Source organism: Sapajus apella, unplaced genomic scaffold (assembly GCF_009761245.1).
Source record: "Sapajus apella isolate SASKATOON/1434 unplaced genomic scaffold, GSC_monkey_1.0 scaffold2, whole genome shotgun sequence".
NCBI classification, from domain to species: domain Eukaryota; kingdom Metazoa; phylum Chordata; class Mammalia; order Primates; family Cebidae; genus Sapajus; species Sapajus apella.
This window is the reverse complement of record NW_022436942.1, coordinates 64,983,659-64,997,398: the sequence shown is the minus strand read 5'-3', so window position 1 is coordinate 64,997,398 and position 13,740 is coordinate 64,983,659. Positions and strand designations below refer to the sequence as shown.

General features: G+C 37.0%; 1 protein-coding gene across 12 annotated transcripts in view; it reads right to left on the bottom strand.

Annotated features, from left to right (window-relative positions):
* RIC8B (RIC8 guanine nucleotide exchange factor B) overlaps positions 1–13,740 on the bottom strand; it is a 115,419-nt gene that overhangs the window by 49,372 nt on the left and 52,307 nt on the right. For all 12 annotated transcript variants that reach the window (XR_004271027.1, XR_004271013.1, XR_004271031.1 and 9 more), the window contains one exon: positions 11,528–11,622. Coding sequence is in view for 6 of the 12 variants with exons in the window: in XM_032285786.1 (XP_032141677.1) it covers positions 11,528–11,622 (95 nt within the window). In the remaining 6 variants the exon portion in view is untranslated. The remainder of the gene's footprint in view (positions 1–11,527; positions 11,623–13,740) is intronic.

The following is a 13,740-nucleotide window of genomic DNA, read 5'->3' as shown; positions in this document are numbered from 1 at the left end:
CAGGAGAATTGCCTGAGCCCGGGAGGCGGAGGTTGTGGTGAGCTGAGATCGCGCCATTGCACTCCAGCCTGGGTAACAAGAGTGAAACTCCGTCTCAAAAAAAAAAAAAAAAAAGAGTTATTTTATAGGTTTTAGATATTAACCTCTTAAGATATATGGATTGCAAATACTTTCTCCCATTTTCTAAGTTGCCTTTTCATTTTGTTGACTGTTTCCTTTGCTGTGCATAAGACTTCTAGTTTGATGTAATCCCACTTGTCAATCTTTGCTTTTGTTGCCTGTGCTTTTGGTGTCATATCCAAGAAATCACTGCTAAGACCAATGTTCATAAGCTTTTTCTCTTAAGTTTCCATCTTCTTCTTCTTTTTTTTTTTTTGACATGGTCTTGTCTGTTGCTCAGGTTGGAATACAGTAGTGTGATCACAGTTCACTGCAGCCTCAACCTCCCAAGTTCAAGTGATCCTCCCACCTAAGCCTCCTGAGCAGCTGGGACTACAGGTGTGTGCCACCATGTCTGGCTAATTTAAGTGTTCTTCCAGGAGTTTTATTGTTTTAGGTTTTATATTTAAGTCTTTAATCTATTTTGAGTTGATTTTTGTGTATGATGTGAGATAAGGATTCAATTTCATTGTTTTAATGAAATCCAGTCTGGAAATCCAGTCTTCCCAAAATCATTTATTGAGGAGACTATTTTTTTCCCCATTGTATATTCTTGGGACCCTTGTTGAAGATAACTATATATGTGTGGGTTTATTTCTGGGCTCTTTCTTTTGTTCTATTGGTCTATATGCCTGTTTTTTTTTGACAGTATCAAAACTGTTTTGATGACAAAGTTTATGGCCTTGATTGCGGTGATACCTCTCAGGTATTTACTCAATTCCAAACTCATCAAGTTGTATACATTAAGTATGTACAGCTTCTTGTATATCAATCAAACCACAATAAAACCATCTGAAATGATTCAGGCAAAGAAAAGAACGATCCCTGACTGGGTATGGTGGCTCCCATGTGTAATCTCAGCACTTTGGGAGGCTGAGGTGGGTGGATCACCTGAGGTCAGGAGTTAGAGATCAGCTTGGCCGACATGGTAAAACCCCATCTCTACTAAAAACACAAAATTAGCTGGGCGTGGTGGTATGTGCCAGTGGTCCCAGCTACTCAGGAAGCTGAGGCAGGAGAATCACTTGAACTTGGGAGGCAGAGGTTTCAGTGAGCCAAGATTATGCCACTGCACTCCAGCCTGGGCAACAGAGACCCTCTGACTCAAAAAACAAACAAACAAAATCCCCAAAAGATTTTCAGATGTAAATAAATTTATTTAATTTAACTTAATCCAGTAATTATTTATTATTTACTTGTGAAAGGCACTGTTTCAGACAGGTATTATAAAGGAAAATTTCGACTCTCACAGAACTTATTTTCTGGCATGGGGAGAAAAGTCCGTAAAATGTTTTTTTTTTTTAAGTTAATTAGATAATATGCTAGAAGGTGGTAAGTGCTCTGGGGGAAAAACCCAGGAGGGTAAACTAGTATGTATGGGTTATACTTTTAGATAGGATGGTTAGGGAGGACTTCATGAGATGAGTCATTTAAATTACTTGAAGAGATTAGAGAGTTAGTGATGTGACTGAGGAAGGAGCATTATAGCAAGAAATAAAGAGTAAAAGCAAAGCCTCTAGGGAAGAAGCAGTAGCACGTCTGAAGAAGAGCAAAGAAATTGGTGTGGCTGAACCACCATACACAGGAGGAATAGGATATGACATCGGGTTGATAATAGAAAGGACGAGATTGGTCTTGTAGGCTATTATAACTTTAGTTTTTATTCTGATGGAAATGAAAAATCATTCATTGCAGGATTTTGCATGATAAGATCCTCTTAACTTAGGTTAAAAGGGTCATTCTGGCTACTGCATTGAGGACAGTCAGCAGGACATCAAAGGTAAGGGAGAATGGTTAGGATGCAACTGCAGTAATTCAGGTGAGTGAACAAGGTATTAACAGTGAAGTGGTTCACTGGATACATATTGAAGGATTTCCTGAGGCTAGTGTGGAGTGTGAGAGAATCCAAAGCTCTAGCCTTAGCAAGCGAAAAGCTGGTGGTGCCATAAACTGAAAATGGGAAACACTGCAGAAGTAGCTTTCTAGGGGAAGATCAAGAGTTTCATTTTGGATGTTATATTTGGGGTGTCTAGTTGACATCCAAGTAGAGATGTAAATAGGAACTTAGGTACGTGAGTCTAGAGTTCAGGGAGGGAGATCACGGTTAGACAGAGATATAAACAAGTTATTGGCATGTAGATGGTATTTAAAGAGAAAAGACTGTTAGATCAGTAAAGGAGGGGGTGTGGATTAAAAGACTATGAAAGCTGAACCTGGAGCACTCTATCACTCAGAGGCTGAGGAGTAAAAGAACTTATAATTAGTGAAGTCAGAAGAAAACCAAGATAGTGTGGTATCTAAGAATGGAGTGATGATCTATGTCAAATGATGCTGACAGATCAAGTAAGATGATGACTGAAAAATACCTACTGGATTTAGCCACACAGAAGTCACTAGTAACCTTAAGAATAGTCATTCTGGTGGAGTAGTGGGGCTAAAAGCCTCAGTGAACTGGATTCAAAAGAACAGTAGAGGAAACAGATAGTCACCACTTAGATGAGTTTTGCTGCAAAGAACAAGAGAGGACTCTGGCAGCACCAGGTAGGGAGGCTTCAAGAAAACTTTGAATGGAAAGAAGCCTGAATGCTACTCTCAGTGAAATATCTTTTAACCCATAGTGACAAGGTCATTGTTCTCTAAATGTGCTATAGACATATTCTCATTTCTGTTATTTGTCCATGTTTTCTCCTGTCTAGAACATTTTCATTCTTTAGGACTAGCTCAAACCTCACTTTATTCATTGAACAAATATAATATTTGCTATGCCTTGTGCTAGATGCCAGGTATAAAACTAAAATAAACTCCTTTTCCTAATGGAAGGCAGCACAGCATAATTTGTAAAGCACTGGGTTTGAATTCTAGTATGCCTTAGGCAAATTATATAATCTCTTCTAGGCCTTGTCCTACCTCTAAAATAAAGGAGCATAAGCTTACCAGGTTGATGTGGGTACTAAATGAAGAAAGGCATGCAAAGCATTCTGCCTGGCACATAGTACATGTCAACTATTAAGGAGCTTCTAAACAGCAGACATATTCCACTGTAAAAGGGAAAAGGAAAAATTTGAAGGAATGAGAGAAACTGCTTTTAGGAACTGAAAACAGGTTCCTAAACCTAAGGCAAATGACAAGGCCTCTAAAGGAGGGGTCTTCGTAGGTAATGAGACCAGAAAGGTCTATTTATGTATGTATGAAATGGGGTGGGACATATGTAGAATCCTGATTACAGTGGGCTAAAGAATGAATAGGGAGTAAAGCCATAGAAACGATGAGTACAAACCAGTAATCTACAAAGTGAGGCAGACGCAACCCTGAAGGTACATAAGATGATCCACTGGGTATGGAAAGAAAATAGTTCTATTTTTATTATTTTTATCTAACAAGTTGAAAAGAAATTCAGCTTTACTAATATTTTATAAATGAACTGACACTGGTACCCACACCTGAACCATAAATCAAATGCTCCCCATGCCACAAACAAATGCAAAGCATTTTGAGAGAAGAGCTGAAATTCCACGTTATAGAAAGGTAGCAGTAACGGCCTTCCTTCCTGGTCACTCATTTGGTTTCTTCATTGGCCATATTACAGTTTACATATGCTCAGTTAACGGGGTTTATATATTTTATCAAGTTCTAACTAAACAAATTCTTATAAAATGAACAAACTATTTTAAATAATTCCTATAATACAGACACCAACACTGAAAATAAGTAGCATAAGCAAAGGACAAGAAAACAGCAGAGCCTTTTATATGCCATATCATGAGTCAAAACAAGGAAAATCCAAACAGAACCTACAAGAAGCCAGTTTTAGAAAAACCGGAAATATCTGTAACATGAATTTACAACTACGATACTAAGGAGTCTTGCCTTAAGAACCATATTAGTGCTATGAAGGAATAGCTAAGACTGGGTAATGTACAAAGAAAGGTTTATTTGGCTCACAGTTCTGTAGGTTATACAAGCACAGCACTTGTATCTGCTTGGGTTCTGGTGAGGGCCTCAGGAAGCTTACGGTTATGGTGAAAGACGAAGGGTGAGTAGGCGTATCACACAGCACGAGCAGGAGCAAGAGAGAGAGGGAGAAGGTGCTAGGCTCTTTAAACAACTAGATCTTGAGTGATCAGAGTGAGAACTCACTTGTTATGGCGAGGACAGCACCAAGCATTCATGAGGATCCACCCTCATGACTCAAACACCTCCCACTAGGCCCATCTCCAACACTAGGGGTTACCTTTCAACATGAGATTTGGTGGGGACAAAACATCCAAACATGTCAAGTACATAACGTGCCCAGAGCTATTAGCTAATGGTAGTTCAAAGCCACCAAATTTAACAAGGTACTTAAATATTAAGTGTGCAGAACATCAAGAAAAACCTCTGCTATTTGATAATTTCAAAAGTTAGGTTAAGTAGCACTTAAAATTTGATAATTTTAAGTAGCAGGTTAATTTTAAAAGTCTCCTTTAAAATATTAATCTTTGTTATCCCTTTTTATTGTGTGTGCATAATTTCATGATCTATTTCATATGTCAGTTTAGCAGTATATGCATAAAAGGTATATGTAAATAAATATATTCAAAGATATATTCAAAAATTTTTACTGATTAGGAATATGATCAAAATGTTTAGAGGCTAACGGCACAAAAAACACTGTCAAAAAACTTAGCTGCCAAAGAAAGGGAAGAAACAGCCTCATATCTCTGAGGAGATAAAGACCTGATAGAAGATTTTTTTCCCTCACAAATGGGATACATCTCAGCATGTCACATATTGAAGGGATAAAGCCCAAAGGAGAGACTGAAGACAGGAGTTCAGTGCTGAAATAAGGCCTCAAGAGGGAGAAGAAAAAAGTGTGGGCATTAACCCTGGGCAGGGAGAGAGCCACTTAATTTCCTGAGACTGGCAGAAAATAGGAAAGAACAGGTACATTTTACAGTACCTGTAGGCAGAGACTCTTGACACTTTAGCATGATATTCTGCCCTGAAGTCCTGTGGAAAGGGTTGAGACTTAATCCAGATGTCAGGCTTCAATGGCCATACTTAAATGTATTTGAAGGCTTTAAGTTTTCTCGTAATCTCACAACACCCACCTCATGTTGCCAAGCCACCCTAAATATCCATAAATAAAAACGAAGTAAAAACACGTTATCTGCTGAGGATAAGGGGGTGGAGAAGGCCTTCAGAAAGTTGCAAAGGTTTGGTAGAATCATACACACAGGATAAAAGAAAGAACTGACCAGGGGAAACAGATTTTCCACACAAGACTACATATCATAAACACATGCACAGTGATCAATAACCTTTTCTCTTAATCCTTAACTCAGAGAATGGCCCTGAAAAGACTTCCAAAAGACATCTGCTTTTTGAAAAATACCTCTGTGTGCAGTGGAGAAGATAGATCCATCTGTCAGATTAAGTAAAACTTTCCCTTAGGGCTCAGCAGCCTATGGAGAAAGGTGGGCTGACAAATCTAGGGTTGAATGTTTTAAGACTGGCAGGACACGGTAATGGAGTGGAAAAAGGTTGAAATGATGAACAAATGTTTTAGAATAGAGATGGAAGAAAGTAAACCTACAAGAAGACTTACAGATAGGAGCAAAAGGAATCATCATGGGACTAGAGGTCTGAAAAAGGCCAGGACAGGTATCATTTGAGCAAGGAAGACCTTCCTCATCATGCCAGACCATAGCAATTTTGCCCTTTGAATTCTATTAGCAATTATTGGAATAATTAATTTACTGGGAAACTACTCAAAAGTATCTGTGCTATCTCTCTATTCTTGTATTGAATTGTTATTTAGCTTTCATAACATTTATGTCTTTTCTCCCCATGAAAAAAATAAAAGGAGATGATAAGACAGTGACAAGATATGTGTGTGTGTGTGTGTGTGTGTGTGTGTGTGTGTGTGTGTGTGTGTGTGTGTAGGGGGTCTTAATCTAAATTGGGCAGTCAGGGAATTTAGTCTCCATGTTCCTCCAGGTATGTAATGTTCAGTCCTCAGAGCACCTAGAACAGTACTCAGCTATAGTTCAGAAAGCATCTGTTCACCTAAATGACTGTCATTTACAGAGATCCAGTTTAAAGAGTTAAGAGCTTTATAACAACAAAACCAATCCAAACCCCTTTTCGATCTCTCTAGACAAAGTAAATTCTCCTTTTCTGTACAACTATATAAGCTTATTCATGTCTAACACAGCGCTCATCAAAGGAACTCTACTTATTTACTTACAAATCTGTCTTACCTATTGAGTCATGGAGAACAGAGACTGTGCTGTATTCATCTTTGTTACTCAGCATAGTGCCTAACACATAGTAGTGCTCACTAAATAAACAGAAGTGAAATCACTCAATTTTCAAACATTTATTAAAAGTCTACCATGTGTAATTAGAAGACTTAGTCTTGTTAAAATATCAATACAACCCAAAGCATTCTATAGGTTCAATGCAATCCTTACCAAAATCCCCATGACATTCTTTTTAGAAATAGAAAAACCCACCTTAAAATTCATATGGAATCTCAAAGACTCTGAATAGTCAAAATAATCTTGAAAAGGAAGAACAAAGCTAGAGGACTCACACTTACTGATTTCAAAACTTACTATAAAGCTACAGTAACCAGAACAGTGTGTTACTGGCCTGAAGCTATACAGACAAATGAAATAGAATATGAGCTTGGAAATAAATTTTGACATACATATCCAAAGGTTTGGTAGAATCATATATACAGGATTAAAGAGGGAACTGGCCAGGAGAAACATTTTCCACATGATTCTACAGAGCATAAATACTTACACAATTATCTCCCATCAACCCTGCTGCCAAAAAGTTTTCTCTTAATCCTTAAGACCAAGAGGAGCCATGACAAGATTTAAAGTAGACATTTGCTTTTGAAAAACACCTCTGTGTGCAGTGGAGAAGATGGACCCATCTTAATGAATAAATGAAAAGAGTTATGGAGATGAATGGTGGTGATGGTTGCACAACATTATAAATAGAACCACTAAATCGTACATTTAAAAGATGGCAAATTTTATAACTGTATTTTACCACTATTAAAAAAACTGAAAGAAAAAAAGTCTGCCATGTTTAAGACATTATATTTAGCATTGTAATAAGGTGTTATTAGGTACTGTATTATGTACTATATTGTCCCCTTCAATATGTGAGACAAAATGAATTAATCTAAACAAAGAAAATAACAAAAAGCTTTGTGAATACCAATGTACTCAGTGAGTATAAGAAAACGAGATTGAGAGCCTAAAATAAATTAAATCAAATCTGGTCCTCCCGTCTTCTCATCAGCATACAAGCCATCCTGATTTTATCCCTTCTCTCCAAAATAAAATAAAACCACAACCACATGCAAACTCTTTTGAGCTAAGTGTTTATACATTAGCTTATTGATTATGAACTGGAGTGCTAAAAATACTTTCAGGCACATAGAGATGAACAGAATTAGGATGTCCTTCAATGAAGCAAAAAAGATGGATCATACCAATAACCTACCTGTTACAACCAAGTATAGACAAAAGGAAAAAGAATAGATTTTAAAAACCATCTAAAATGCTGAGTAGTGGAAATGAAGGTCAAGGTCTGCTGTCTTTGCATGCTAACTCATTTCATCTCCATGTTCATGTCCTCTTGACTTCTCTGTAAAAATGGCACTGTCTTACAAAGACAGCATATCAGAAAAAGCTGCCAGGCTATTTTTTTTTTTTTTTTTTTTTTTTTTTTGGAGACGAGTCTCAGTCTTCACCCAGGCTGGAGTGCAGTGGCCCAATCTCAGCACACTGTAACCTCCGCCTTGAGGGTTCAAGCAATTCTCCTGAGTAGCTGGGACTACAGTCGCCTGTCACCATGCCCGCCTAATTTTTGTATTTTTAGTAGAGGTGGAGTTTAACCATATTTGCCAGGCTGGTCTTGAACTACTGACTTCGTGATCCGCCCACCTCGGTCTCCCAAAGTGCTGGGATTACAGGCATGAGCCACTGCGCCCAGCCCAGGCTATTTTTTTTAACTTGCTTTTCTCCTAAAGCACCTTTACAGGCTCCTAACATGCATATATCATAGAACTTAATCTGGCTTCAGAAACACTTGGATTAAAAAAAAAGATTTCTTTTTTTTTTTTTTTTTTTGAGACGGAGTTTCACTCATGTTACCCAGGCTGGAGTGCAATGGCGCGATCTCGGCTCACCGTAACCTCCGCCCCCTGGGTTCAGGCAATTCTCCTGCCCCAGCCTCCTGAATAGCTGGGATTACAGGCACGCGCCACCATGCCCAGCTAATGTTTTGTATTTTTAGTAGAGACGGGGTTTCACCATGTTGACCAGGATGGTCTCGATCTCTTGACCTCGTGATCCACCCGCCTCGGCCTCCCAAAGTGCTGGGATTACAGGCTTGAGCCACCGCGCCCGGCAAAAAAAAGATTTCTTTATATGATCACAGGATAAACACAGGCATACATTCCTAAACAGCATATCAAAATCAACAAACAACTTTTAAAGAAAGATTTAAAATAATGAAATATTCTAAAAGTGAGTATGTTTATCATAATACCAATAGAAGTAGCACATCATAATACTAATAGAAGCAGCACATCAGTGGCACATTGGCAGTGGTGGTGGCAGTGGCAGCAATTGCCATTTACTGTTTTCTCATTGCCAGGAAGGGGTGCTTTATGAACCTCTCATTTAATCATCATCACAATTCTTTGGGTTTGATGTTAATGCAGAACCATACACTATACTATCTAGGGTCACCTATTTCAAAATAACTTTTAAAAATGGAATTTGAGATGTTACTTCACTACAGAAGAGCAGAATTTGGCAGATGAGACAATTCCAGTAAGCTTCCTAAAATAGCATTTTGAGGTTAGTGCAGTTTTCACTGTATTTAAATGGATTAGCCTAGAGTCATTACTGCTCAAAATGATACTAATCACTCTAATTCTGATTAAAGGAACATGCAAGGCCATTCCAGATAAACTGTTAAGTCAGCAGAAACCTCAATCTCCCAGGAAAGCCTTTGAGAAATACTCATAAATCCAGTCTGTGATTCTAGGGATACTTCTTATTTATAGTGAAGCTAATAGATTTTTATCCAAGTAACTTTTAAGATAAAAAGTGAATTTAAAGAAAAAAGCAAGCATCACTAAGGAAAATTTAAAATCTGATTACTTTTTTAAAAATTTTATTTTAAAAACCTCTATTATATAGTTTTGCTCTCTTTCAACAAATACTGTGGACTGTGTTAAGGTATTAAATTCATTATTCAGAGAAAGCTTTGGCAATGTATTTGTGACTAGTATAGCCATTTCAGTCAAAATGCTTTCCTTTCACATCCTTGTATGATGATTTAATTTGTGATATCCTGATTTCTTTAAAAAAATCAATTTACTCTTGGGCTTATAAGCCATTTTCTCTTAGTTTTAGGGTCTAAATTTCTAGTCTCTCTTAATTACAAAAAAAATTATAGTGGGTCAAAATGCTTAATAAAATCTTGTTAGGATATGATTTATTGCAGTTAATCCGATTTTTTTTAAAGGCACTGTCTTACGAAAATTAAAGGAATGTTTGATTTGCAGCTACAGAGAAAAATTACACTTTTTAATCAAGAAGAAAACAATCTTTGGACAGGCTGCATGGCAGGGAGTACCCTGAGATAACCTACCAACAAATTCAGTACAATATCAAATAAGTTGCTGATCACAAATAGAATTTGGATTTGACTGAAAAATAATAATTAAACACGTTTCATTTTACACTCTGGCTGTTTCTCTGCAAAGTTTTACTTAAGCTGTATTTTGGAAAACTGAATATTCTAAGTGTTCAAAAGGTAATTTCTACCATTAAGAACAACGTTATGTTAAATTCTTTGTAGAGTTAATGCCAAAGTAATTTGTTTGCAGATATTAATTTATTTGAATTGTTTAAAATGCTACTTGCATTCATAGAGAATAAAGCACCATGAGTATCATGATGAAGTCAGAACTCTTGTTATTATAATCTAATCCAGAATGGAAAGAGAACTGGAAAAATGCATTTATTCTTATTCAGTTGTTCTCAGAGTACAATAAATTTTTACAGCAGTCCATTAATAGTTCTAACAGACACATCATAAAATTTGAACTATTTTATTTGAGGCAGGGTCTCACTTTGTCACTAAGGCTGGAGTGCAGTGGTGCAATCTCAGCTCATGGCAACTTTTGCCTCCCGAGGTTCAAGAAATTCTCCCACCTCAGCCTCCCAAGTAGCTGGGACCACAGATGTGCACCACCACAACTGGCTAATTTTTGTATTTTCAGTAGAGATAGGGTTTTGCCATGTTGCCCAGGCTGAGCTCAACTGATCTATATGCCTCAGCCTCCCAAAGTACTAGAATTACAGGCATGGGCGATGGCACCCAGCTGAACTATTTTTTATTGATTGGTTGATTGACTGATTGATTGAGACGGAGTCTCACTCTGTTGCCTAGGCTGGAGTTCAGTGGTGTGGCCTTGGCTCACTGCAACCTCCATCTCCTAGGTTCAGTGATTCTCCTGCCTCAGCCTCTGGAGTAGCTAGGATCACAGGGATGTGCTACCATGCCCAGCTACTTTTATTGTATTTTCAGTAGAGATGAGGTTTCACCATGTTGGCCAGCCTGGTCTCTAGCGCCTGACCTCAAGTGATCTACCCACCTCGGCCTCTCAAAGTGCTAGGATTACAGGTGTGAGCCACCACGCCTGGCCTATTTCATATATTTTAACACTAGACGCTGTGACTTAATTCTTACAAGTTTTTTTTTTTAAAAAAAAAAACTATCATTCCCAAAATATGTACTTTTTGGTAAATACTCTTCAAATAAAATTAGTGAGAGTATTGGCTAAATGTAGTAATTAAAAGCAGGTTTTAAATCCTGGCTATTTCACATGTTAGGGCTGTATGATCTCAGAGAAATTGCTTTATCTTTCTATCCTCAGTTTTCTCATCTATTGAAAGGGAAAAGCTGCAGAATCTACCTTGTAATGTTGGGGTGGTGATTAAAAGAAGTTAATCTTTATAAAGCACTTAGCACAATACCATAGAATAAGAGCTCAATAAATGTGTACTATGTTTTTCTGGATAAAACCAAGAACAATAACTATCTGTGACATTTGCAACAAATGCCAAATTCTCTACTCTTGTTGACCCTCGATATAAGAAAGTCAAAGGGGGCAGAATAAAAATTTCTCATTGGGGCATGGTAATGATTTCTGACCTACCAGTTACCTGATTTACTGTAATATTTTCACTTTCTTGTGTTTATAACAAACAATTGAAATTAGATGCATGAAACCAACAGGAATTGATGATGTCCTTCATTGAGATATCATACAGAGCTTACCCACCTGTGTAGCTCTTCTGTTTTGTCTTCAGTTGGACCTACGATTAGTAAACAATGACGAAGGACAGCTGCCATTACACGAAACTGATGAGAATCACTCTATGGCAAATAAAAAAGAGGAGAGGAAAAATTGGGGGTTGAATGCCTTAACAGAGGGATCTGCTACATTGCTAAATCTCTCGCCCACCCCAAACATTCTTATACCATACATTGTAAATGGTAGATTATCCAACGAAGAATTCCAGAGGCAATACTAAGTAAACAGTCACTATCTCATATGAACAACTACAACCACTTCCAGAAATGTTGAAATAGCCACTCTGGTTTACCTTCTTAAGATTCAATTCCACTGGAGATTTTTTCATTTCCAAAAAGCCTAAGTTTGTTTGTTCTATGGTACAGTGTTATAGTTTACTAGTCATTATAAAAGTTCCAACAGATGTGATGCTAACCAGGTATTTCAGAGGCTGGTTATACATCCTTAATAAAAATGTCTCATCTCTTAAATTTCAAAGCAATAGATCCACCAACTTCATTTTAATTAATTTTAATATCCTAATTCCCTCAAAACTACCAGCAAGTAATGAAAAACAAGTGATCTCCAATGTTTACTCATTGGCAGTGGTATTAAAGAGACACAGGGAGTTAGAGGGAAGAAGACAAACAATAGGAAATAACTAAGCCCTGAATAATCATTTGGTTTACTTCTTCATTTTTAGTGAGATCGTGGGCCATTATACTTTCTTTAATTATCTGCATGAAAGTTATATCTTTCTTCTTCCAGATTTTAAATAGTTAAGAAGACACATGAAATTAGAGATAACTATGATAGCCTGGATATGTCATATTTCAGGAAGACTTCAACTACCTCAAAAACTACTAAAAAATTATAAAACTTCTTAACACATTGTTGATTTCAAGTCCACGTGAAGTGATATATTTTCATAAATTATACACATATATCCTATATTTATACATAGAATTCACATAGCCCTTCTAGGAAGATGTTGCTCACAAAATCTAGCAAGTAATTGGGGTACACTTTCACAACTCATAATGTGGACAATAATATTTTAAACATAAAATCATCATGTATAGAGTTGGAGGAGAAGAGGGCCTCAGTGGCCTAAATGAAATAAAGGCACTGCACTCGGGGTCATGAGTCTAGATTGTCACTTTAGACAAGTCATATCGTTTCTCTGAGCCGCAGTTTCCCCACATGAATCTCCAAATACTGGAGGGTTCTGTCAGGGTTACAAAGGATTAAAGAAAATGATACGCATAAAAGTACTTTAATACTTTCAATAAAACATTTGAAAGTTAGGGAGAAGTATAACAGAAGAAGGGAACAAAAGGCAAGTCTGATAGAGCTGAAACAAATGATAAATAATTGTAGGGGGAAAGGGAAAAAACAAAGAGGGACTAGTTATGACAGAGACACTAAAACGGCAGGGTTGGAAAGAATGTTGTCCCATTCAATATCCATCTCAAACATCTGAATAAAAATTCTCTCATATGTTAAATACCCATGTGAAACACATCCATTACTGAACTCTTGATAAGATCATATGTCCCTTGGGTTTTAAAAATTAACTAGGAAATACGCTTCCTTTCAAATTAGATTTTCCTTTATTTTAGATAAAATAATCTTTCTCTTTTATGCTAATGTTGACAGCCTTTTGTAAATCTATCCATTTTGGTCTTTCCATTATTTGCAGCTGCAAACCAAAAATTCTACTTTTTACCCTAGTTACGCCTTTTCCAGTTTTGATAACATCAACTCCTAAGTTGCGCCCTGTGTCTACAATACCCTCTCTTACTCTAAATCCACTAAATTATCTCCATTTCTCTACTTAAAACAACTACTAAAATCCCTGGATTGTTTGCCTCTGCTCTTTGTATCGCTGATTCCTTTGTGTACTCCAGGTCTCAGCTAAAGCACCTTCTCAAAGAAGATTCTTCTTTCTCTCATGAAATCATAATTTGTAACTTCACCTTTGTTTACTTGCATATACTTTGTTTCCTCCACTAATCTATTACCTTAATGAGGAAAGAGGGTGTGTGTTTAATAGGTCATCAATGAATTTTAATGTAAATGTTATGTATAATGTACATACAGGAAAGTACCCAAATCATTAGTGTACAGCTAAATTTTCACAAAATGAGCACAGTCATACAACCAGTATAAAAATCATGTAATGCCAAAATTAAGAATCT